Here is a 26,780-nt window from a genome sequence, read left to right as displayed (position 1 = left end):
CTTAGTGAAGGATTGGCTCGGGCGGCTCGGCTGCTCTAGTCCTGCAAAGGGAACCGAGTTCCTGCTGTGAAAAAAGTGCAGGAACTCCGTTCCCACGCGTTCCCGCAGGACTTGAGCCCTGGTTGGAATCACTTGTTATCTCCCATTTGTGACTTCCTGCACAGCCTGATCTTTGCCCAGCCATCACAAAAATGCTTGAGCTGAGTACATCTCAACCTTAAATCTACAATTGCATTCACAAACAAATAGACAAGTAACAGTGTCAGTGTTCATCTAGAAAAAAAAGTGCTGGGGTGGCAGAGGAGGCTGTGAAAACTTCTGAAGTCTACTTTCAGTATATTTCGGACAACCTCTATACTATAAGTCTACTTGAAATCCCAAAGCTGTAATGCTGGAAAAAAACACCAGAAAATGATGTATTGTCTTAAAGCGGTAGTTCACCCCCCCCCCCCCCCCCGACACATTTTACCATCGAGACAGGCATTGTAGCGCGAGCTACAGTATGCCTGTCCCGATTTTTTTAACCCCGTACTCACCTTGTAGTCGTCCATCGTAGATTTCGGCTCCCGCGGGGAATGGGCGTGCCTATGGAGAGGGAGGATGATTGACGGCCGGCCCTGGCACGTCACTCTCCCCGAAGACAGCCGGAGTAGGTCTCGGCTCTTCACGGCGCCTGCGCACAGGCTATGCGCACGCGTCGTGAAGACCAAGCCTATTTCGGCTATTTCCGGAGAAGCGTGACGCGCCAGAGCCGGCCGTCAATCATCCTCCGTCTCCATAGGCACGCCCATTCCCCAGTATCTTCGATGGACGACTACAAGGTGAGTACGGGGGTAAAAAATTCGGGACAGGCATACTGTAGCTCGCGCTACAATGCCTGATTTTAGGGTAAAAGAAAAAAAAAAAAAATTTTCCCGTCGATAGGGTGAACCCCCGCTTTAAGAGATGAAAGTATTGAAAACTATAGTAGGCATGGAACTGTAAATATTAATTCATGTACAGATGTGTAATAAATGCACCCCAAAAAAGAAACTGGGTTTGGTGGTGCTCGTTTTTGGAAAAGTAATGATTATGCTTGATGATAAAAGATTTGATATTGGTTTAGATTTAGATGAGTTACCCCATTGAAATAGTGTACAGTTCTGTCGATGTATTATGAAGATATCTGACCTTCCAACAAGTAACTGAGATTGGGTGATCCTACATTGTATTATGTAGATTTCTGACCTTCCAAGTCCAACAAGTAACTGAGATTGGGTGATCCTACATTGTATTATACAGATATCTGACCTTCCAAGTCCAACAAGTAACTGAAATTGGGTGATCCTACATTGTATTATACAGATATCTGACCTTCCAACAAGTAACTGAGATTGGGTGATCCTACATTGTAATATACAGATATCTGACCTTCCAACAAGTAACTGAGATTGGGTGATCCTACAATGTATTATATAGATATCTGACCTTCCAACAAATAACAAAGATTGGGTGATCCTACATTGTATTATAAAGATATCTGACCTTCCAACAAGTAACAAAGATTGGATGATCGTACAATGTATTATACAGATATCTGACCTTCCAACAAGTAACTGAGATTGGATGATCCTACATTGTAGTATACAGATATCTGACCTTCCAACAAGTAACTGAGATTGGGTGATCCTACATTGTATTATATAGATATCTGACCTTCTTCCAACGAGTAACTGAAATTGGGTGATCCTACATTGTATTATAAAGATATCTGACCTTCCAACAAGTAACAAAGATTGGGTGATCCTACATTGTATTATACAGATATCTGACCTTCTTCCAACGAGTAACTGAGATTGGGTGATCCTACATTGTATTATACCGATATCTGACCTTCCAACAAGTAACTGAGATTGGGTGATCCTATATTGTATTATACAGATATCTGACCTTCCAACAAGTAACAAAGATCGGATGATCGATCGTACAATGTATTATACAGATATCTGACCTTCCAAAAAGTAACTGAGATTGGGTGATCCTACAATGTATTATATAGATATCTGACCTTCTTCCAACGAGTAACTGAGATTGGGTGATCCTACATTGTATTATAAAGATATCTGACCTTCCAACAAGTAACAAAGATTGGGTGATCCTACAATGTATTATACAGATATCTGACCTTCCAACAAGTAACTGAGATTGGGTGATCCTACATTGTATTATACAGATATCTGACCTTCTTCCAACGAGTAACTGAGATTGGGGCGATAGGATCACTGTTAGCTGTCTAACATTAGAAGTCTCTATACTGTACTGAGACCCTCAAAGGAAACAGGTGCCAAATAGCAGCTGTAGACCAAAATTAAAATGTGTTACAGGTTTGTTCAGTGAACAGTGAGGTGCAATATTGAAACGTATTCCTCTACATCATTTATTTGGAACGATAAGATCCTAGCCCACGACAGATGCTGCATTAAAATGGGTAAAGATTGTCGGCTGCATGTCAAAACTAATGGTCTATGCCATTTAGGAAGACCAGCAGTATTGTCCGGGATACCCATCAGCTGTATTCATGTGGCATGATGGTGTATATACTCATGAGCACAGTATAACGTGGCCCCTAGAGACTTGAGAAGAGTGGGAAGATATGTCTCTTGAAATCTCCCAGGATTAGGTAGGGAGATCTTGACCCACAAAAGTGCAAACATTCCATTTCAGTGTCATCACCTTGTGTTTCCAACTATTGTCTCTGAAGGCTCCTCCAACTTGCTTGTACAACTCCATTTTCAACATGATGGATTTGGTGCAGTTTGCATCAGTTTGATAGTATTGTTCTTAAGAAGGAGCTTGTGGTTTTATTTGATCGTTTTCTGAAGGCTGAGTATGGTGTCTGCAGAGTTTGGCAAACTCAGTGATCGTCTATAAGGTCTGACCTCAATTCTTTGTTTTATTTTAAAATGGAGGATGATCCATCTCATCTAACCAGGAACCTGGGCTAGTAGGAAAATCTGGATAGCCCATGCTGCTTTCTGTGGAAATATCGGATGTGGGTGCAGCTGGTAGTGCTCGTAAAGGAGCGTGGGGTAAAATCCCCCCTGAATTGTCCATGCTGTATGGCAATCCATGTGATGGAAGGGAGGAGATAGAAGAGGGTGACTGAGGAATGTCATATGGACTACCATCATGAAGATCTTGGTAGGAGTGTCCAGTGCCATCTATCGTGAAGCCTCCATTGGTCAGTGGCATATTTACAAGGTCCCCTCCTGCACTGTAAATGCCTCCTGAAGATCCCAGCTCAGACAAAATTTGGTCATCTGTTGTTGAAAAAATACAATGGTTAAATGAGTTACTATCATATACATATTTATCATATTTAAAAGCTAATGAAAATTTATTTTTCAATTGCAAATATCAGCTTTAATAGGACTAAGGACATCTATTGGTCTTTATCACTATCCTCTGCACTGCAGAAAATGCTACAAGCTTGACATCTTGGAGCCTCAAATAGCCATGAAATAACAGTAAAGCCATGAAGAGAAAGATATGCTGGGAGGTCTGAGATCAGTGTTGCCAACCGCAAAAAACAGGCACCTTTTTCCTGCCAGTGAGAGGAAAATGTGGCCAGTAAAAAATATGGCTGTGACGCTCGGGGCATGCACAGCTCGGGTCTGGAGCCGGCCAAGACCATTCAAGTGCCTGCTACAGTGTGTTTGGGTGGTACCGGTTGGAGGGCGGGGTCCGATGGAGATGGTGCCTAAACATGTTGTGTGTTGTCCAGGTGCAAGGGAGCCTAGCGGAGCTCTCAGATCCTCGTTTGCGGGTCTGCAGGATGGGAGTAAGGCAAGCTGGGAGTGGGACTGTCAGTGCTGTTTGGACTGGAGGGGACTGAGAGGACCACCTGGGTTGGGGAGAGACTGTCACTGTGACTCAGGGAAGGACGTGTTGGTGATCTGTGCTGCTGTGCACTGCTGTCAGTGTCAGTATGAGAGTCCATTTCAAGTGTGCATGTCGCCCATTCTAATTTCCTGTCCCTGAGCCACTTACTTACTATATTGAAAATAAAATAAGAAATATGCATTTTGCTTTAATATCTACCTTAAACCTTATGGGGCAGATCCACAGAGATCTGCACCCGCGCAGCGTATCAGAGATACGCTACGCCGCCGTACCTTTCCTGGCTTTAGTTCAAATCCAGGATTTTGCGCCATAAGTTACGGCGGCGTAGTCTATCTCTCCCGGCGGAATTCAAATCGCCGATTAGGGGGCGTTTCATTTAAATGAAGTGCGTCCCCGCCCCGAATGAACTGCGCATGCGCCGTCCCAAAATTTCCCGCCGTGCATTGCGCTAAATGACGTCGCTAGGACGTCATTTTTTTTTACTTAGACGGGACTTACGTACATTCCGATTCACGGACGACTTACGCAAACAAAAAAAAAATTCAAATTAAACGCGGGAACGACGGCCATACTTAACATGGCAAGTCTAACTATACGCCGCAAAATACCAGCTTTAACTATACGCCGGAAAAAGCCGACTAGAGACGACATAAAGGAATGCGCCGGCCGCTCGTACGTTCGTGGATCGTCGGAAATAGCTAATTTGCATACCCGACGTGGAAAACGACGGGAACGCCACCCAGCGGACGCTGAAGTATTGCATCTTAGATCCGAAAGCGTACGAAGCCGTACGCCTGTCGGATCTAACCCAGATGCCGTCGTATCTTGGTTTGAGGATTCAAACTAAAGATACGACGCTGGAAATGTGAAAGTAGGCCGGCGTATCAGTATATACGCCAGCGTACTCTCTCTGTGGATCTGCCCCTATATTTTTAGCCTAAATGCTGAAATTTGCACTTACAACTGTAATTTTGTACTTTTTGGAAATGCCAGTAAAAACTTGGCTGTGCCAGTAAATTTTGGGTGTCATGTCAGTAAATTTCAATCTGGTAGGTTGGCAAAACTGTCCGAGATATAAAGCATCATTGGGTGCTTTAACCTATCAGTGTCCACCAAGCATTAAAGTAAACTCATCATGAGAGGAATATGGGGGGTATCATTGCCGATCTCCTGAAAAAGCTAATTGTCTGGCTGTCATACTGACCTACTGGCTTCAGCTCATTCTGAGTCACTGATGAAAAAATGAAACAAGTATGCAGATCAGGAAAACTCGAGTAAAGTCGGAGCTCCATATCTGAATACTTGTTCTTTTTTAGAGAATCTGTACTAAACCATGATAATTATAATGCCAGTCAGACTACCGGCATTCTTAGAACGAAAAGCGAGCAATGGAAGCTTCGTTTTTCACCTCATGATAGGTTTATTTTAAAATATCAGGTCTTTACAGAAAAAAGGACAGCTATTTGTAAAAAATAAGCCAATAAAAAGGGTTTTCCAAAGCCAACAAATTGCTTATGCTAAGTTGTGTTACATTTCAATGTAGCCTTAGTGAGCCATTAAACATGACAAGTCCTCCTTTAAAGTTCTTCTTTATAGAACTCTAAAACATAGATATAATGAAGAAATTAGTCTGATATCAAATAATAGGCAGGCAGTTTGAATTATAAGCTGCTTATTATTCCGCACACACCAAAATCATCATAAACCAGTTGATGGCTGAACTAGAGGTATGATTAATGCCGCTTCGCCGTTCTTATTTATTTGATCAATTGCCTAGTTCACGGCCGTGTTTGACAAATGGACTGCAGGGAATACTACTCAGGTATTTACTGGAGATGGAGAGGAAGCTGTAACTACCGATGGCTGTCAGCCCTGTCGTACCTACAACTTTCTAGCAGCCCAGCAAACCGGCTGACAAATACAAAGTTCATTACAATGCACTATATTTCATAACAACACAGCATGCACTTCCATAATTCACTGTAACTTTCCGCCTTGGTGAATTGCTTTGCACTTTTTTTAAATGAAGGACTGTGTTCTGCATTCCAGCTCTTGCCAATCTTGATTTTTAGCCAACCACAAGCATCATGGGAGAATGGAGTGGTCAGTTTAATGTTATACATGTCATATCATAATCTAATGAGCAAAGAATTAGATGTATCTAGCCATGTATGACAGTCCTAGAAAACAGACATTTCTAAGCTTCCCAATGCTTTGATCCATGGTCAAGATTCCAGTGTAAAGCTGATCACAAATGGTAAACTTTGTGCAATTACTTTTCATTTACCAACAACTAGGGTTGTCCCGATACCACTTTTTTAAGACCGAGTACAATTACCGATACTTTTTTTCAAGTACTCGCCGATACCGATTACCGATACTTTTTTTAAATGTCATGTGACAGTTTCTCAAAGCACAATACAGATTAGGTAGCACTGATAGGATTAGGTGGCACTGATATGCAGCACTGATAGATGGCTGCCTGGCACTGACAGATGGCACTGATGGCTTGCTGGCACTGGCAGATGGTACTGACGGCTGGATGGCACTGGCAGGTGGCACTGACAGCTAACGGGCACTGATAGGTGATATTTATGGGCACTGATGGGCAGGCACTAAAATGCCATTAGGGAAGGCTGTCTGCAACGCCCATCCTGGTACTCCTTGCACTTGGCCGCATAAAAGCAGCAGCAGCCATCTTGTTACACCCAGCCCAAACTGTATGGGCTGGGTGTAACAAGATGTTCACCCAGATCTAGAGAGGTCCCGTCTGCCCATGATTTGTCTATAGGCCGGGCAGGAACTGATTTGGAACCAGAGCCTTCTGGACCTATATTGTGTCCATTTACATCAAACTGTTGGATAAAAAAAAGCATGAAGGCCTTTTTTCATTTTCTTTCTCGACCTGGGTGGAATAAAAGGTAAGCCCACAGACTTACATGGAGCTTCCCATCAGGCCTGCCTGAAAAAGTGTCAGGCAGACTTCATTGAACCAACTGTGTGAAGAGGGCCCCAAATCTCTTAAAGAAAGTGGAGGGTTCCAAACAGCTTGATTTGTAATGGCAAGTTTGTTGTCCAAAACATACAGCCATGTTGTTTTCTAAAATATTCCTAAGGCCCATAACTCCAGCATATTAGTACCCGCCACCCCCCCCCCCCCCCCCACACACACACACACACACACCCCTATAACTAACCACTGGTCCAAAAAAAATCTATCCAGTTGCCCATTTCACTTACCTGAAGCCACAGTCACTTGGTCATTTTTCATCTTCTGTTTATTTCCCGGGGGCCCTTTTTCAGGTGTCCACATCACTGTCTGCATGATGTGGACACCTCCTATTGGTGGAAGTGACAGTTCAATCGTCTGGGTCCTCTCTCATAGACTCCAGAGGCAGGAGAACTCACAGGGGCAGTGAGGGGACCAGTGTCCAAAAAGATACTGAGCAGGGGGAAAAGCCTGGCCCACAGGGCAGAAAATCTGCATGATGGTTTAGGAAGAGCTGATTGAAATTAAGAGGAGTAAGGTCATTGTATGCACAATGTACTATTTAAATTTTACTTTTGCCTGGAGTTGGGCTTGAAGTTGCGGCGGCGTAGCGTAAATCGGCCGGCGTAAGCCCGCCTAATTCAAATTTGGATCAGGGGGGGCGTGTTTTATGCAAAACTACTGTGACCCGACGTGATTGATGTTTTTCGGAACGGCGCATGCGCCGTCCGTGGAATTTCCCAGTGTGCATTGCTCCAAAGTATGCCGCAAGTATTGGTTTCGACATGAACGTAAATGACGTCCAGCCCCATTCACGGACGACTTACACAAACGACTTAACTTTTTCAAATTTCGACGCGGGAACGACGTCCATACTTAACATTGGCTGCGCTTCATATAGCAGGGGCAACTTTACGCCGGGAAAAGCCTAACGTAAACATCGTAACTTTACTGCGTCGGCCGCGCGTACGTTCGGGAATTCGCGTATCTAGCTAATTTGCATACTCGCCGCAGAATTCGACGGAAGCGCCACCTAGTGGTCCAAAAAAAAATGCAGTTAAGATCCGACGGCTCTTACGCCTGTCGGATCTAATGGGTATCTATGCGTAACTGATTCGCAGAATCTAAGAATCTAAGAATCAGGCGCATAGATACGACGGCGCAACTCAGAGATACGACGGCGTATCTGGAGATACGCCGTCGTATCTCGGTTGTAAATCTGGGCCTTAGTGTGCAGTGGCCTAGTGTAGTACCCGGACATCTATTTATAACAGTTCATTGTTGTCAGTCCTTTGGAAGAGGATGATTGAGTAGGTGCTGCACATTGTTCTTTGAATTTTTCAATAAAAGCTTTCCAGGTTCATCACCAGGCAGTATAGAAAGCAATGACAATTTGCACAATACAGGAACCTATAACAATTTCTATTTCAGTTTGCTGCACTCAGATCGGTTAAAGGATTATTTCCGCTTGCCATGGATTACATTTTCTAGGAAAGCCTTGTAGCTTCTAAGGACAAACAAAGCTGCCCTAACAATGGGTCACCATATAGCTCCATAAATAAGGAATGACTTCATAGTTACCTCTGTAGCTTAATTCGCTGTCACTAATGCCACAATCTTCTGCAGAGCTTTCCTTCCCAGGCTTCCCTACACGAGATTTCCTGACGCTCTTATAGAATTGCCCCCAGCGTTGCCGCCCTGCGTCCTTTTTGAGCCTCTTCTCTTTTGCACGTCTGTTTTGGAACCAAACCTGAAATGAGAGGTTGAGTGAATTTTCTGTCTACATTATATTAAGTATTTTTACTGAGCCCCCTGTGACCCCAACCATTCAACCATATATGATTTTGGGTTGATGGACTTTCCTTTTTACTTTTACTGTACTCCAACCTTACTTTTATTTCTGCTGTTGTACAAGTGTCACTCCTGTAATGTAATTGCTTACTCTGATTTTACTGCTTACTGTAAGCTTATCAGAGTGCACATTAGAAGCTGCAGCAACTTAGATAGAACCCCCTCATTTGCTGGCTGGAGACATCCAGCGTCATCTAATAATTGCTTGCCAAGCCTGCCTATCATTGGACTGCACCTTTCATTCAAATGGATTTCCGTTCTTTTGGTCATGGAGCCTCAGCAGTACCTGTGGACCAGGGGTGGCCAACCAGTGGCCTGGGGAGCCCTCTGATGTGGCCCGCGACCTCCTGCTCTGGAATGGTGGGTTGGCAAGCCCAGATCGCAGGTTGTGACTCGCCATACCACAGCATCAGTGTTGTAAATTAAGCTGGTGGTAGAGGAAGAAAGCGGCTGCGGAGCAGAGCCCCATAAGCTGATGCTTCCTCTACAGCATCGGCTTTTGCCACAGGCGGAGTCTATGGCAAAGTTCAGCTAACCCGCAGGATAGACACAGGTGCACTACAGTACGTTGCACCCGCGGTGTGGGTAAACCGCAGCACATCAGTGTGAAAGCAGCCTTATGCCCTTTTTCACACGACCAGCCCAACCAAATGGGACCGTCAATTCACCTCTACAGAGCGACAGATGTCCGTTTACCCCTCCTACCTCCAATCTGAAAAACAGAAGGGAATTTGTCCCCTTCCATCTGGGCGGATCGGAGGGCCTATAGAGTATCCGTGATCTGTCATCCGCCCGCTCTGCTCATTGTGGCCCTCGACTGGTTATCAAGTTGCTTAAGTGGCCCTCGCTCTTCAAAAGGTTGGGCACCCCTGCTGTAGACACTACTAAGGCAGGTTGCATGCAAATTCAATCTGCCTAGGAACTTCCACTTCTACAGAATGAAATTCACCTATCACAGCCTTTAGATATTTGCTTGCATTAGACCTGAGGGCTCTTATGAGGTCTACTGAGGTGGGGTGCTGTGATCTTTTCTATGTACAGCACCCTACCAGGTCTTCCCACTAATTAGGTTCTTTCTGCCTTAAAGTGGAGTTCCACCCAAAAATGGAACTTGCACTTTTTGGAACCCTCCCCCCATCCAGTGTCACATTTGGCACCTTTCAGGGGGGTGGGGGGAGCAGATACCTGTCTAATACAGGTATTTGCTCCCACTTCCTGGCATAGATCACCTCGGTGATCTACGCCACTTCTGGCGCCTACTCTGTGCCCCCACTGAATTCTGGGAGACACACAGCTCCCAGAACACAACAGGGACCAGACGCACAGCGCTAGTTGCACATGCGCAGTAGGAAACCAGGAAGTGAAGCCACAGCGCTTCATTTCCTGATTCCCTCACCCAGGGGGCAGCTGAGAGCCGAGCAATTGTTTGGTCTCGACTGCCGACATTGCGGCGCAGGCACCATGGACAGGTAAGTGTCCATGTAATAAGAGTCAGCAGCTGCTGTATTTGTTGCTGCTTTCTTTTAATATGTTTTTTAAGTGGGATCTTTAAATAGGGAAGCCCAGTAATGACATCAATGGGTTTAAAATAGGATATGCAATAAACATGGAAATACTTTATTTAAAAGGAAGCCAGCAAAGGCAAAATCTAAGCTGATAAAACCTTAGCTTTAAACAGTAGTTCAACTAAGCACTATTTTTGCTTAACCTGTCAACAAAACATACTTTTAGTCGAACTTCAGGTAAATTTACGTCTAACAAACAAAAGATATGTTGAAGAATTAAATAAGTTAGGACCCTTGTGTGGCCCCTCCTGCTTCTCAGGGTCTCACAGCTTCCATGATGTCATAGGAGTTCCCCTTATTCTGCCCTTATAAGCAGTCATGTGAAGTAAAATAAAAAGCCTAATATAAAAAATAATAAATACTATTTATTATAAGTGATCATTACATAATTTCTGTTCTCAGCTGCATAAGGGGCTTAGAGAGGTGGGGGAAGAGAAACTACAGTGCACTGATCTTCCCAGTAATTGGCTGTGGTGGGGGAGATGTCAGAAGAATATGTTACCCCAACATTTCATATTCCTGATGTGCGTCTGTTATACCATGTCCTTGTGTAAAAAGATTCCTGTTCTCTTTGCATTGCCTCCTTTGTGTGAAATCCCTGGTGTTCCTGCCAGTCCCCATTTTCCTATTTCAAACCAACCACACTGGGCATGAGAACATATCTATAGACGGCCATACATGGATCGAAATTTTGCCTTTTCAGCAGGGATTGAGCAACTTTCGAGCCATGTATGGGCAGGCTTCTTGTACAGAAGTCAGTCTACCGATCGACTTCTGTACAACCAGACTGTTGGGTTTTTCCAAAAAGATCTATAGCTGGCAACTTTGATCAGTGTGTGTGGTAAGGGTCCCTGCTGTCAGAACAGGTGCAATTCCTCCATCCACCTCAAATGAGTGGATGGGAGAAACAGGTAATTTATTGGGTTCAGCCTGCCTGTCCAGACTTCTTCTGACATCTCCCCCACCACAGCTAATTACTGGGAAGATCAGTGCACTGTAGTTTCTCTTCCCCCACCTCTCTAAGCCCCTTATGCAGCTGAGAACAGAGATTATGTGATGATCACTTATTTAAATATATGTACACAAACATTTTGGATTAATTTATATTTTAAACCGAAGGGCTATTTTACAAGATGAGGGTTTACAGATACTTTAAAACAGACACATTAGAGTATGTACAAACATTTTGTAAACATGAATAAAATAGTGGCAAGATACATGAATAATAATAAGGAAGAGTAGAGAGGATATAATAATAAATCCTCTCTGCTGCTGACTACTGAGACAGAATACGCTTAAATTTACGATGGCGTAGATTCAGAGTTACGACGGCGTATCTACTGAACTCTCTGTGAATCTAGCTAATTATAGTTAGCTGCTCTGTGCAATGCCCCCCTTTCCCTGATTAAAGTGGAACTTCAGTCCTGTTTTCAACTTTCCATCTAGTAAATCTTCTGCCCTTGTTGCTTTTAACTTTGGATAGTAAAACATTTTATTTCTATCAGTAAATACCTTATACAACCCACTTCCTGTTTCTTGTCTGGTCATTAGCCTAGGCTTATGACATCATGCACAGCTCTCTCTCTCTCTCTCACTTTCGCGAGAGTTTGCCAGGAATGGAGGGGGGATGAGACATAAGAGGGCCAATGAGAGCTGCAGAGCTGGAGATGTGCCTCTGTGTGTCTGTGTAAATCCAGGAAGTGAACAGGCAGCAGCTTCAGCTGCCCACAGTTAAAATGGCTGCAGACAGACTTATTGGAGGGAGATTTCTGCAGCATATTTGGTAAGTACAGAATCACAGTATATATAAAATAATATGCAAAGTGGTTGGAGGGAAGCCTCAGAATGGCAAAGTTGTTTTTTATTACAAATTATGTGAGCAGATAAATAAAATAATTCCTCCTAGGTCCTTGCTATCCTAGGTCTCTACGCGTTTTAGTCTTTTTGCTCAAGCATCTTCATGAACAATAATCATACAGAGTTAGAATTAAAGCAATTTTAAATATGTGTGTGTGTGTGTATATATATATATATATATATATATATATATATATACTGTGGCCCGGATTCACGTAGAATCGCGTATCTTTGTGCGGCGTAGCGTAAATAGGCCGGCGTAAGCCCGCCTAATTCAAATGTGGTAGATGTGGGCGTGTGTTATGTAAATTCTATGTGACCCCACGTAAATGACGCTTTTTATGAACGGCGAATGTGCCGTCCGTGAAAGTATCCCAGTGCGCATGCTCCAAATTAACCCGCAAGAAGCCAATGCTTTCGACGTGAACGTAAATGACGCCCAGCCCTATTCGCGAACGACTTACGCAAACGATGTACAATTTTCGACGCGCGAACGACGTCCATACTTAACATTGGTATGCCTCATATAGCAGGGGTAACTTTACGCCGGGAAAAGCCTAACGTAAACGGCGTATCTGTACTGCGACGGTTGGGCGTACGTTCGTGAATTCGCGTATCTAGCTGATTTACATATTTCTATGCGTAAATCAGCGTACACGCCCCTAGCGGCCAGCGTAAATATGCAGTTAAGATACGACGGCATAAGAGACTTACGCCGGTCGGATCTAATACAAATCTATGCGTAACTGATTCTAAGAATCAGGCGCATAGATACGACGGCTCGGACTCAGAGTTACGACGGCGTATCTGGAGATACGCCGGCGTAACTCGTTTGAGAATCCGGGCCTGTATATTTATACACCACTCACACAGATCTCTTGTATAAAATGTATGTGTAGGCTATGTATATATTGTTCTTTTTTTTAACAGGTCTTCAATATATTCTCATCCAACACTTTCAGAGTCATGTGACACAAGAGGGTGCAATATAAAATGTGTCTGATTGTTGGCAAAAGGCAACAAAATATCTTTCTAATCACAATGTTGCAAATCTCTGCTAACAGTAATGGCACATAACGAAGCTCTCTTCAGATACTGGCTTTATGTTTGAACTGTCATCAGAATCTGCCAGTTTCATCAATGCCAGAAAATGTCCATATTTCTTGGCCCTCCTCATTTGGCCTGAGACTGACGTTTTATGGAATCTGCAATATGTCTGTAAATCTAACAAGCAACACATGACTCTAATGGGTTTTTATAACTTTCTGTAATCTTGCAGATACAGCATGCGAAATGGTAAAGACAGTGTAAGGCTGATGACACAACGGCGATTTTCTTGAAGCGAATACTACCACCCCCACCCAAATTATTTTCTATGGGATCGCTAACAGTGACATTTTTAATGTGATTTTCCACACTGTGGCTTAGTGATTGAGTTTTATCAGCACTTCAGTTTGGCCGCAAAATCACTAGTGGTGTCCGCTCTTAATGCGTTTCGTGAAATGGCGTCCGCTCTTCAGTGGTGTCCGTTCTTAATGCGTTTCGTGAAATGCAATACATTTTCTTAGCTACAAATTGCTGAAGATTGACTAGGGGCAGAGTACTTCCTTTATCCATTCACAGAACACTTCGGAGGAGATTTACTAAAACTGGTGCACACAGAATCTGGTGCAACTGTTCAAAGCAACCAATCAGCTTCTAACTTTAAATTGTCCAAATAAGCTTTGACAATAAAACCTGTAAGCTGATTGGTTGCTATGCACAGCTGCACCAGATTCTGTGTGCACCAGTTTTTGTAAATCTCTCCCTTTGTGTGAGCAAAATACAAGGCTTTTTGTGAATGGAAGAGAGAGGCCAAGGCTATGCCACACGATACCTGCACTACATGAGAGCTGGTCAGTGCTTAGTTGCAGTGCTGTAAGAAGAGCTCTGACTCTAGTATCCGGTATCACTAGAGCTATCATTTTTACACTACACAGCAGCAATTAGGATTACCATCTTTAGGCTGGATTCACACCTACGCATTTTTGGTGCTTTTTGCATTTTGCAGATTTGCATTACAGAACGTGTTCCATAGGAAACCATGTAAAATGGAATGTAGTGCAAATCTGCAAAGAACAGTAAAACTGCATAGGTGTGAATCCAGCCTTAGAGGTAACTTCTTCATGGTGGTCCTGATTAGCCTAGCTCTGAGGAAGGGGGATGTACCCCTGAAACGCGCCAGTATACCCTGTGATATGGTCTTTCACATCTCCATACACTGTGGTGATTTTTTGGCTCAATTGAGAGTTGCCTTTTGTGAGTAGCCACTTTTTATTATTTTATCATTCATAAAATTGTCATTGGTAATGCACTAGGTGTGTGCACCTTCCATTTTTTCTTTTTACAAGTAACTTCTTTGTAGAGATCAGAATTAAAAAATATATATTTTAATTCTGAAATACAACCCATAAAATATATATATTTAAAAAAAAAAATGATAAGCTGTAAAGACAAAATTAGATTTTTTTAATATTTTTGTCTGCTTATAGGAAGACTTATCTGAGCCAAACATGAATTACCGGATTTATCGGCGTATAACACGCACCTAACTTTAAGAGGGAAGTTTCAGGAAAAAAACATTCCACAGCCCCCTGCGTATAACACGCAGACACAGTTTACCCTCTATTTTCAGGGTAAAAAAGTGAGTGCCAATAAATACAGTAACCACTTACCGACCGCTGCACGCACTTTTACGTCGGCAGAATGGCATAGACAGGCAAAGGGCATACAGGTACGTCCCTTTAAATTTGCCGCTGTGTGGGCGCGCTCCGTGACCGGGCCCGCAGGACCCACAAACTCGATGTCCGCCGGTGTCCCGCGATCGTGTCACGGAGTGGCAGAACAGAGGGGTGCCTGTGTAAACAAGGCATCTCTTTGTTCTGCCTAGTGACAGGACACTGATCATCTGCTCCCTCTCATCGGGAGCAGTAATTAGTGTCGTGTCACAGTAAGCCCCGCCCCCCCACAGTTATAATCACTCCCTAGTGCACACTTAACCCCTTCCTAGCCCCCTAATGATTAACCCCTTCCCTCCCAGTCACATTTATACAGTAATCAATGCATTTTTATAGCACTGATCGCTGTATACATGTCAATGGTTCCAAAATAGCATCAAAAGTGTCCGATGTGTCCGCCATAATGTCGCAGTCACTATAAAATTCGCTGATCGCCGCCATTACTAGTAAAAAAAAAGTTTTATTAAAAAGGCCATAAAACTATCCCCTATTTTGTAGACGCTATAACTTTCACGCAAACCAATCAATAAACGCTTATTGTGATTTTTTTACCAAAAATAAAGAATACGTATCGGCCTAAACTGAGGAAAAACATTTTTTTACAAATATTTTTGGGGCATATTTATTATAGCAAAAAGTAAAAAAATATTTTTTTTCAAATTGTCGCTCTATTTTTCTTTATAGCGCAAAAAAATAAAAAACGCAGAGGTGATCAAATACCACCAAAAAAAAAGCTCTATTTGTGGGGGGGAAAAAAGACATCAATTTTGTTTGGGCGCAACATCGCATGATCGCGCAATTGTCAGTTAAAACGACGCAGTGCCGAATCGCAAAAAGGGGCCTGGTCATTTTACCAAAAAAAAGCCATCTATGTCCTTAAACAGTGTAAAAAAAATGTGGTTACTCATAGAGCTATAAGCAGGTCGAGGCATACAGGAGCTGCTAAGCTTGGCCTGGACATCGCTGCCCCCCAGTAACATGTGGGTTAAACAGGGGGGCTGAATTATAGCAGCAATTAACAGAGTTCCCTCTAGTGGCTAATCTATAAATCTGTACATTTAAAATACAAAGTGCCTGCCTTTCATTTATGAGACGGTTTCGCAGCATACACTAGTGACAGGTGTAATTTAAAGTGGAGCTATTATTAAAATTTACACTAGTCAGTAGGGCACATGCCAGCATTACCCAATCACAATATTATTTGGAGTGAAAAAGTCCATGCCATGGATATAAGGAGCTGCTGTGCTCCACCTCTCAGCCTAGATCACATGGCCGCACATGGTCTATCAATCATTACTGAAGAGAATCTATAGTTTTCAATCAACTCTGAGATAAAAAGAATGCTACAACAATTACAATCTATGCAAAGTCACAATGGCTCAGATTCATAAAGACTTACGCTGACGTATCTTTATATACGCCGCGTAAGTCCACGGATGCGCCGTCGCATCTATGCCCCGTATTCACAGTACAAGATACGCCTGAATTTTGGCTTCCTACAACCGACGTAAGTCTCCTACGCCGTTGTATCTTGGGTGCATATTTACGCTGGCCGCTAGGGGCGCTTCCATTGATTTACGCGTTGAATATGCAAATGACCTAGATATGCCGTCGGATTTTACGTAAGTCGTACGTGAATGGGGCTGGGCGTAGGTTACGTTCACGTCTTATAAATTGAGCCGGCGTATCGTAGGGAGTAAATTCAACGTGATTCTGAGCATGCGCGCACATGCGCCGTTCGTTCGGCGCTTCATTTACATGGGGTCACGATTCATTTTAATACAACACGCCCACTACCTACCTACGCTACGCCGCCGTAACTTAGGGAGCAAGTGCTTTGTGAATACTGGTCTTGCCTCTCTATGTTACGTCGGCGTAGCGCATATGAGCTGCGCTACTCCCGCTCAAATATACGCCGCTCTACCTGAATCCGGCCCAATGTTTTTAGTATTTTAGCACACATTCAATTTGTTCACATTAAGATGATTTATTTTATGAATATCTAAAAAACTAAAAGATAGAAAGAGTAAGGATTTGAAAATGTAAAAGTCTTCCTGCAGATTCCCATGTCAAATATACTGTAAATACTGAGATCACTTGCTCCCTAAGTTACGGCGGCGTAGCGTAGGTAGGTAGTGGGCGTGTTGTATTAAAATGAATCGTGACCCCATGTAAATGCCTGCTAATGCAAAAGACTTGAGATTGTGACTTTGTAGTGGGTGATTCTATAAAATCCCTGTTTTCAAATTAGGCTAATTCTTTTTATTATTATAATCACTGAAATGTTCCTCGTTTCCTTATACTGGTTATTTGTTTTCATACGCATTATGCATATGTATGTATGGGAATGATCAATACTGCTTGTTTTCCTTGATAAGATTTGTCAGATATGTTTTTTTAAGTATATTTCAACTTGGATGGATATAGAAAAGGGATAAAGGAAAAGTTCATCTTCCATTTTCTCCTTCTGCTTCTCATCTTTCGAATGTGTGCACCGACCCATCCCCTATTGCATTCCTAGATGGCTTTTATTCCAAAACTCCCTTCTCGTTCCTTGCTCTGTATGGAAGAGGAAAACCCCCCCTCCCCCCCCCCGTGTGAAGCTTGTGGAGGAAACTTGCTGAGCTGACAATGAACTTTTATGTCACGTGGACTTATAAAGAGGATGTGTGTGCTGCTTCCCTGGAATGGACTTGTGAGAAGAAACCATCCCTTATATGGACTGACCAATGAGAAGCTTCATGCCAAGGGCAAGCCACACAGGGGAGGAGGGTAGAGTGGGTGTGTCTGTATAATGTGAACCAATCAATGCATGTTTTGTGATTCTATGCTTTTAATAAAGCTGTGGGGGCCTTCTATGCTTTTAATAAAGCTGTAGAGGCCCTCTCTTGGCTGTTGAACGTTGGAAGGTGAGCATGTGAAATCTTTTTGTCTGGATTGCATGCTCTCATTAATTTGAATCAGCCGGTAGAATGGGTTGTTCCTCCCTGAGAAATTGTGTCAGGAAAATAATTAGTCCACATCAACTTGACCTTGGTGAACACAGTTTTCTGTCTGCCTTATTTGTAGACAAACCCATAAGCTTAGGCTGGCCATAGACTGTTTGAATCTCGACCAGTTCAGCAGGAACCGGACTATATTTGAACCATGTACTGTATGGTTCAGTTAATAATGGAAAAAAGAGAAAAATTGCGCCAACCCAATACGTGCAATAAAGTCCTTTTGTGTGTCCACAAAAAATTATTCAAATTATCAAGGAAAAAATCGCACAAAAATAAGTGCAAAAAGTAAGTACAAATAAGTCCTTAATACGTGCACATATGCAATAATAAAGTCCAAAAATAGTGAAATCCAGGACAAACGACACCCAGTGTGTAAATATTAACATAAACGTGATCCGCCACCACATGGACTGAGGCTTACCACAAGGCAACCAAATAACAGCGTTATTTATGGTTAACACCAGGATACTCCAGAGTATAGGGAACAGCTTTAAATTGGACCCGGGATGTAAACAGACCACAATTCATAGGAATCCTTGGCGGGATATGCGAAATCTATTGTGAAGTTCTCCTCCTCAAACCGTCTCTTATGGCCCAGTCGATAATAAACATGCAGGGAAGGAGACCGCACATAGGGTAGTAGGTACCAACAATTTTATTAAAAGTAATTAAAACTACTTACAAGCGTGGAGCAAGTATAAGCATAAAAACAGATGCCGGCCGGCATATAGCAGAAGTCCTTCCTGAACGCGGTGACGTCACTGCACGCCGTCCCAGACGCGTTTCGTCACAAATTGACGTTTTCAATGGGAATAGACTCTGCAGTGAACCACCGCTTTATATTTCCAGGCCTCGCTTTGACTGCCAGGAACCGGAAGTAACAGAAACACCATTTTGGAAGTGGGAAACTGTGTGATATAGCTATGTGCGAGACCTAAAAGTCCCTAAGGCTAAGACAGGGAGATAATTACACAGACGAGACTCAAAATATTGTTACAGGCAAGAATTTACATGCATAATATCAAATAATGAATCTCAATCTGTATAGGATAACGAAACCCAAAATAAAAATAAAACGATAGATTACAGTGTGTAATACATACAAAGGCAATCCGTCCCCCTACAGATTGAAACTGGAACAGCATGCCCTTGAATTAATAGGGAGTAAATGAGCATTACCTCATTACTGGTAACTGTATAGAATAAATTAAATTAAATTATATATATATATGTATAACAACATATAAAAATATATATGTGAAAAAATTAGGATTGGAAACATAATCAAATCAACCCCCGTTTCCATAAAAAATGAATTATAAAACTCATATAAAAAATTTACGTGAAAAATTATTTGTGTGAAAATTCTTATAATGTAATAAAAATATAAATATATATAAAAACGATTATGAATAATTGTATAAAATTTTACAGTGTAAAAATATTATATATCAATATATATCCCAGTGTTATAAAAACTAACTAATGTGATAGAAAAATTTCTTAAAGGACAAAAAGATTTTTTAAATGACAAAATTTTTTTTCCCATCCTGGTGAGATCAAGGTGAGGCTAAAATAGAAATATACATGAATATCATAAAATTGATATACAAAAGGCACATATAAACCAATAGTGTATACCCTAGACTCCAACATAAATAACATTAGGCGTTATTTATAAACGCATTTACGTCGGTGTCTATATTGAGACCATGGGTGCATAGCTTTTAAGACGGTGTATCCAGGCCATTTCAAGCCTGGATATCTCCCTTACCAGAGCACTTCCCCTCCAGTTTGGTTTGAATTTATCGATACCCAAGAATAATGTATTTCTTGGGTCTTTGTTGTGCTTTAAAAGATAGTGCTTGGACACCGAATGTTGTTCAAATCCATTGAGGATATTTGTAATATGTTCATTCAATCGAACACGTAGTTGTCGCTTGGTGCGGCCCACATATTGTAGGCCGCATGGACATTGAATTAAGTAGACCACTCCTGTGGTCTCACAGGTTATGAAGGGCTTGATGGAATGCTCCTTCCTTGTGACAGTTGATTCAAACGTGGTCATACGTCTACTCCTACATGAATTGGTTGAACAAAAACTCTACACCGTCTGCACTGATAATTCAGTTAATAAACTTGGGTAAAACCAGCCTGCCGGATTCATTTGCGATTATAGCTAGTGGCTGCTACAGCCATTAGCAATAATCACTGTCTTCTCCCGGCAGGGACAGCTTCTTCCACCCCCTCGCCGGGAGCAGGCAATTGCCAGACCTGTCTGTGTTGATGGGGTTATTGTGTACATTTTTTCCCTGCAAGCCATGATTGCAGGAAAGAAATTTGCAGCATAAGTAGCCTGGCTTAGGCCGGCCATAGACGGTTCTGAATTACAGTCTGATCGTGTGTATGGGCCTTTACACATCACATTGTACATCCTTATGGGTTATTCATAGCATACAACAAGTTCTATTATACACTAATGCCGCATACACACGATCGGATTTCTGATGGAATAAAATCCAATGGAATTTTTCGTTGGAATTCTGATGAAGCTGACTTGCATACACACTGTGGGCCAGATCCACGAAGCATTTACGCTGGCGTATCTATTGATACGCCGCGTAACTTCTAGTTTGCTCTGGCGTATCTTTGTTTTGTATCCACAAAACAAGATACGCCTGAAGCTGGGCTAGATCCGACTGGCATACGTCTTAGTACGCCGTCGGATCTAAGGTGCATATTTACGATGGCCGCTAGGTAGCGTTTCCGTCAATTTCCACGTCGAGTATGCAAATTAGTTAGATACGGCGATCCACGAACGTACGTCCGGCCGGCGCATTTTTTTTACGTAGTTTCCGTAAGGCTTTTTTCGGCGTATAGTTACCCCTGCTATATGAGGCATATCCTATGTTAAGTATGGCCGTCGTTCCCACGTCAAATTTTTTATTTTTTACGTCGTTTGCATAAGTCGTTCGCGAATAGGGCTTTGCGTAGAATGACGTTCACGTCGTAAGCATTGGCTTGTTGCGGGTTAATTTCGAGCATGCGCACTGGGATACCCCCACGGACGGCGCATGTATTTACATAAAACACGCCCCCATCACATCCATTTGAATTGCGCGCCCTTACGCCGCCAAAGTTACACTACGCCGCAAATTCTTTAAAGATAAGGAAAATATGCTGAAAGTTACGGCGGCGTAGTGTATCAGAGATACGCTACGCCGGACGCAACAATGCGCCAGGCTATGTGGATCTGGCCCCATGAGACTAAATTCCGACCGTGCCAAAACGCTGTGACGTAAAACAGTACGACAAGCCGAAAAAAATGAAGTTCAATGCTTCTGAGCATGTGTCGACTTGATTCTGAGCATGCGTGGATTTTTCTCTGATGGAGTTCCACACAGACGATAATTACGTAATTTACTATCGGAAAAATTTAAAACATGTTCTATTTTTATTACACCTATGGAAAAAAATCCGATGGGGCTCACACACGATCGGTCAGACTTTTTTCATCGGAAACAATGATCTTGGGTACATCAGCCAAATGGAACAGTTTCAATGAGTAATTGTAAGCTTAATGACATTGAGAAATATGTATTCTTTACATTGATAACTAAGCAGAGAATTCAGCTTTGGTGTTGCCTATCCATGTTTGCCGTACCTGCACAACACGCATGTCTAGCCCCGTCTCTGACGACAGCTGCTCCCTCACATGCCGGGCTGGTTTCGGAGAGTTCTTGTAGGCATTCTTTAATGTCTCCAGCTGTTTGGCCGTTATTGTGGTACGAGGCCTCTTTGCGCCTCCCTCTGAGTCATCTGGATAAGAGAAGACCACATTGCAAACTCAGCACCTTAGGTAAAACTTTCTTTTTCATTTTAGATTTTATATTGTGTATAAATATGTAAAGATTTCACAAAAGCACAATGGAAAGCTTAAAATTCAGCCAGGGAGCAATTTTTTTTCAAGACCTTGCTGACCACCTCTCCAGTAATCAAGTAAAACTGGCATATTTTTACAAATGCTAAAATGCACATTTTAATCACTTGTATTCCTCTCACAAAAATGTAAACATTCCTTGTGATATAAATAAAGCATGATAGGTCCTCTTGGTCTTTGGCCAGCTCTGTGGTAACCTGGCATCACTGCCGCATCAGATCCCGGCTTCTCTGATCACAAGGGAGAGCCCGGAGAGGCACCGATGGGCAGCGGGAGGAGGGGGACGTCCCCTCCCACTGCCTGTAAAAGCAATTCAGCAGCTAATCAGTCACTAGGATGGCTTTTAATTAGAGGGAATCGCTGGCTGAAAAGACAGATATCTGGGTGATGCCTGCTTCTGCAGGCATCACCTAGATATCTTCACTTCAAATCCAGGATGTCATATGACGTCCTACTGGTCGGAAGTGGTTAAAGATGAATTCAAGGTAAGGTATGTTTTTACATAGTTAAATTTGGTTCAGCTTGGACCAATGTAACTATGTATACCATATCTGGCCAGTGCCCCTGTAAGCTGGAAATCAATGAAGTTGCAGCATCCACTTGCTTGTAGGTCCTGTGCTAAATGGCCAGCCTGATGCACTGGAAAAACAGGAGGTTGGACACTCGGCACTGCTGCCATTCAAATAATTAATTCAAAGCATTCTGATTGGACAATGAGATGGGATGGTGATGTCATATAGGCTTTTCCTCTTTGGTTTAGTATTACATTTAAAGTGTAATGATGTAGGAGGATTACTCATTAAGCCGCTGAGTAGACATGAATTACTGAATAGAACAGGAGCATTTGTAGCGTGGTGCAACACTCAAAAGGCACTAAGGCAAAAGACAGTCAGGCAAGAATTTTCCAGGATGAGCTCAGCATTTGCAGCCCATATCATATTTTTAGTATAGGTTTCCTTTTATTTTCAATGTTTTCTGGAATGCATCCTTCCTTAAAGCGGATCTCCGCTCAAAAAAAAATATTAAAAGCCAGCAGCTACAAATACTGCAGCTGCTGAGTTTTAATATTAGGACACTTACCTGTCCTGGAGTCCAGCGGCGTCCGCAGCAGAGGACGAGCGATCACTCGTCACCCTGCTGCTCCCCCCTTCATCCACAGTGAGGGAGCCAGGAAGTGAAGCGCTCCAGCTTCACTGCCCGGTTCCCTACGGCGCATGCGTGAGTCGCGCTGCGCCCACCGATTGGCTCCCGCTGTGTGCTGGGAGCCGAGTGTTCCCAGCACACAACGGGGGACGGACAGGATGTCAGAAAAACCCGTCTTTTGCCCGTGACGTGTGGCCGGAAGTGGGTGCAAATACCTGTCTTTAGACAGGTATCTGCACCCCCCTCCCCCTGAAAGGTGTCAAATGTGACACCGGAGGGGGAGGGTGCCGATCAGCGCGACTTCACTTTAGGGTGGAGATCCGCTTTAAGATTTGTCCAGGGGCGGACTGACAACTCATGGGGCCCTCGGGCAATAGGAGATTATGGGGCCCCCAGGCAATAGATTATGGGGCATCACAGTACTCTATACACACACACATACAGTATACACACACACACAATATATACAAACACACTGAGAACGTACTAGAGAGGCGGGGCAGCTATAATCTTGGGATTTTTAGACCAAAAGGATGTCGGTAAGAGACATTTCAGGGACAGATTTTTACATACTGTCCCTGGTTTTACTGAGGCAGGCAACCCTGATGGGGCCCCCTAGTGGCATGGGGCCCTCGGGCAGTGCCCGAGTGCCCGAATGATCAGTCCGCCCCTGGATTTGTCCTATATGTGTATTTTAAACAACATATGTTTTATCCCAAAGTAGAATTTCAGGCAAAACTTTCCTAATTTGTATTAAGTAAGGTTAGAACCTCTGTCAAGTTCTCATCATTGTCTACGGTGCCTTAAAGAAGTATTCATACCCCTTGATATTTTTCACATTTTGTCAGGTTACACTCAAAAACGTAAATGTATTTTATTGTGATTTTATGTGATCAACAGAAAGTGGCACATAATTGTGAAGTGAAAGGAAAATGATAAATGGTTTTACATTTTTTTTACAAAATAAATATGTGAAAAGTGTGGCGTTCATTTGTATTCTGATACCCCTAAATAAAATCTAGTGGAACCATTTGCCTTCAGAAGTCACCTAATTCGTAAATAGAGTCCACCTGTATGTAATTTATTCTCAGAATAAATACAGCTGTTCTTTGAAGCCCTCAGAGGTTTGTTAGAGAATCTTTGTGAACAAACAGCATCATAAAGGCCAAGGAACACACCAGACAGATCAGGAATAAAGTTGTGGAGAAGTGTAAAGCAGGGCTAGGTTCAAAAAAAATATCCCAAGCTTCGAAAATCTTACGGAGCACTGTTCAATCCATCATCCAAAAATGGAAAGACTATGGCAGAACTGCAAACCTACCAAGACATGGCCATCCACCTAAACTGACAGGCTGGCCAAGGAGAGCATTAATTGGAGAAGCAGCCAAGAGGCCCATGGTAACCCTGGAGGAGCTGCAGAGATCCACAGCTCAGTCAGGAGAATCTGTCCACAGGACAACTATTAGTCGTGAACTGCACAAATCTGGCCTTTTTGGAAGAGTGGCAAGAAGAAAGCCATTGTTGAAAGAAAGCCATAAGAAGTCCCGTTTGCAGTTTGCGAGAAAACATGTGGGGGACACAGCAAACATGTGGAAGAAGGTGCTCTGGTCAGATGAGACCAAAATTTAACTTTTTGCCCTAAAAGCAAAACGCTATGTGTGGTGGAAAACTAACTGCACATCACTTTGAACACACCATTCCCACTGTAAAACATGGTGGTGGTAGCATCATGTTGTGGGGATGCTTTTTTTTTTGACAGGGAAGCAGGTCAGAGTTGATGGGAAGATGGATGGAGCCAAATACAGGGCAATCTTAGAAGAAAACCTGTTATGCCGCGTACACACGATCATTTTTCGGCATGAAAAAAACGTTGTTTTTAAAAAATGTAATTTTAAATGATCGTGTGTGGGCTTCACATAATTTTTCAGGTTCTGAAAAACGACAAACAAACAAAACTCGAACATGCTGCATTTTTTAACGGCGTTTTAAACTATGTCGTTTTTCGGGTTGTAAAAAATTATCGTGTGTGGGCTAAAACGATGTTAAAAACCTGTGCATGCTCAGAAGCAAATTATGAGACGGGAACACTCGTTCTGGTAAAACTACCGTTCATAATGGAGTAAGCACATTCATCACGCTGTAACAGACAAAAAAGCGCGAATCGTCTTTTACTAACACGGAATCAGCTAAAGCATGCCCAAAGGCGAATGGAACCTCCCCTTTATTGTGCCGTCGTACGTGTTGTACGTCACAGCGCTTTGCTAGATCATTTTTTAAAAACGATGGTGTGTGGGAAACGTCGTTTTAATGATGAGGTTGGAAAAACAACGTTTTTTTTTCATGATGAAAAATGATCGTGTGTACGCGGCATTAGAGTCTGCAAAAGACTTGAGACTGGGGCGGAGGTTAACATTCAAACAGAACAACGACCCTAAACAATGGAATGGTTTAGATCAAAGCATATTCATGTGTTAGAATGGTCAAAGTTCAGACCTAAATCCAATTGAGAATCTGTGGCAAGATTTGAAAATCGCTGTTCACAGACGCTTTCCATCCAATCTGACAGAGCTTGAACTATTTTGCAAAGAAGGATGGGCAAAAAATATCACTCTTTAGATGTGCAAAACTGGTAGAGACACCCCCAAAATCACTTGGAACTGTAACTGCAGCGAAAGGCGGTTCTACAAAGTTTTGACTCGGGGGGGCTGAATACAAATGCACACTAAACTATTTTCAAATATTTATTTTTAAACATTTTGAAAACCATTATCATACATTTTTGGTTGTAACATGATAAAATTTCAAGGGGTATGAATACTTATTCAAGGCACTGTATGTCCCCTTGGGAGACATACCTTCACAAATTATCCTGCTGACTATTGTCACTGGGACATCAATGGTAAATCCAAAATTGTGCAGTTGTCACCATAACAGGAGGTGAGGGTAAGGCCCTATTGCACACTAGGGCCCGGATTCACAAAGCACTTGCGCCGACGTATCTCGAGATACGCCGCGTAAGTGCAAATATGCGCCGTCGTATCTGGGATTCCCGGCCAAAAGCTCTCATTGGACTTTTTCCGAGGGGAAAACCGCTCGTGTGTATGGGGCATAAGGCTCTTCCCAGGAAGGAGTGTGACACATTTGGTTGGATCTCTGCATTGATTTAAAATGTTTCTCATCATACAGTATAAGAGACGTGGGAGATATAGGCAGATACTTCATACAGGAACAGGATTTCTGCAGCATGATCCCAATGATGTCATGAAAACGTAACAACATTATATTTTGGTCCAATAAAAACAGCTCAGCTTTAGTTTAATACATCGCTGTATGCTCTATAGAGAATACACCAATAATCCAAGCAAAAAATAAAAGATGATTCATACAACAAATCTAAAGAAATGCACTAACATTGATAAATGAGTGGCCTAAAGAGTGGAGTCTGTACTGTAAATTAGAAAATAAAACCGGACATTATAAGCATTAATGATTTTCGTAATTTAACTTAATGCAAGATAAAAAATTGACCATTGAGGAAATTTTCAAAAGTATTACAAACTAGTCACAATACAATGTTTCATTTAAATGACTACAATTATTCAGACTAACCACAAAGCCATCTGACCATTCCAAGTCTAGATCTATTCATCAGTATTAAATAAAACTACCGTATTTTCCGGCATATAAGAGGAGTCAAAAACCGGGGGTCGTCTTATACGCTGGGTGAAGCAGCTGTCCAATAGATATAATATCAGCCCGCTGGGTGCTCTGTAA

General features: G+C 42.6%; 1 protein-coding gene across 1 annotated transcript in view; it reads right to left on the bottom strand.

The window, feature by feature from the left end:
* Positions 1 to 2,402: 2,402 nt before the first annotated feature.
* Positions 2,403 to 26,780, bottom strand: part of LHX4 (LIM homeobox 4) — a 91,402-nt gene continuing 67,024 nt past the window's right edge. Inside the window, exons 4-6 of the mRNA XM_040360238.1 lie at positions 21,588 to 21,742; positions 8,453 to 8,621; positions 2,403 to 3,299 (exon numbers count right to left, since the gene is read on the bottom strand). Coding sequence (XP_040216172.1) covers positions 2,938 to 3,299; positions 8,453 to 8,621; positions 21,588 to 21,742 — 686 coding nt within the window. The 3' untranslated portion in view covers positions 2,403 to 2,937. The remainder of the gene's footprint in view (positions 3,300 to 8,452; positions 8,622 to 21,587; positions 21,743 to 26,780) is intronic.

Source organism: Rana temporaria, chromosome 7, assembly GCF_905171775.1.
Source record: "Rana temporaria chromosome 7, aRanTem1.1, whole genome shotgun sequence".
NCBI classification, from domain to species: Eukaryota; Metazoa; Chordata; class Amphibia; order Anura; family Ranidae; genus Rana; species Rana temporaria.
This window is presented reverse-complemented; position numbering and strand designations above follow the sequence as displayed.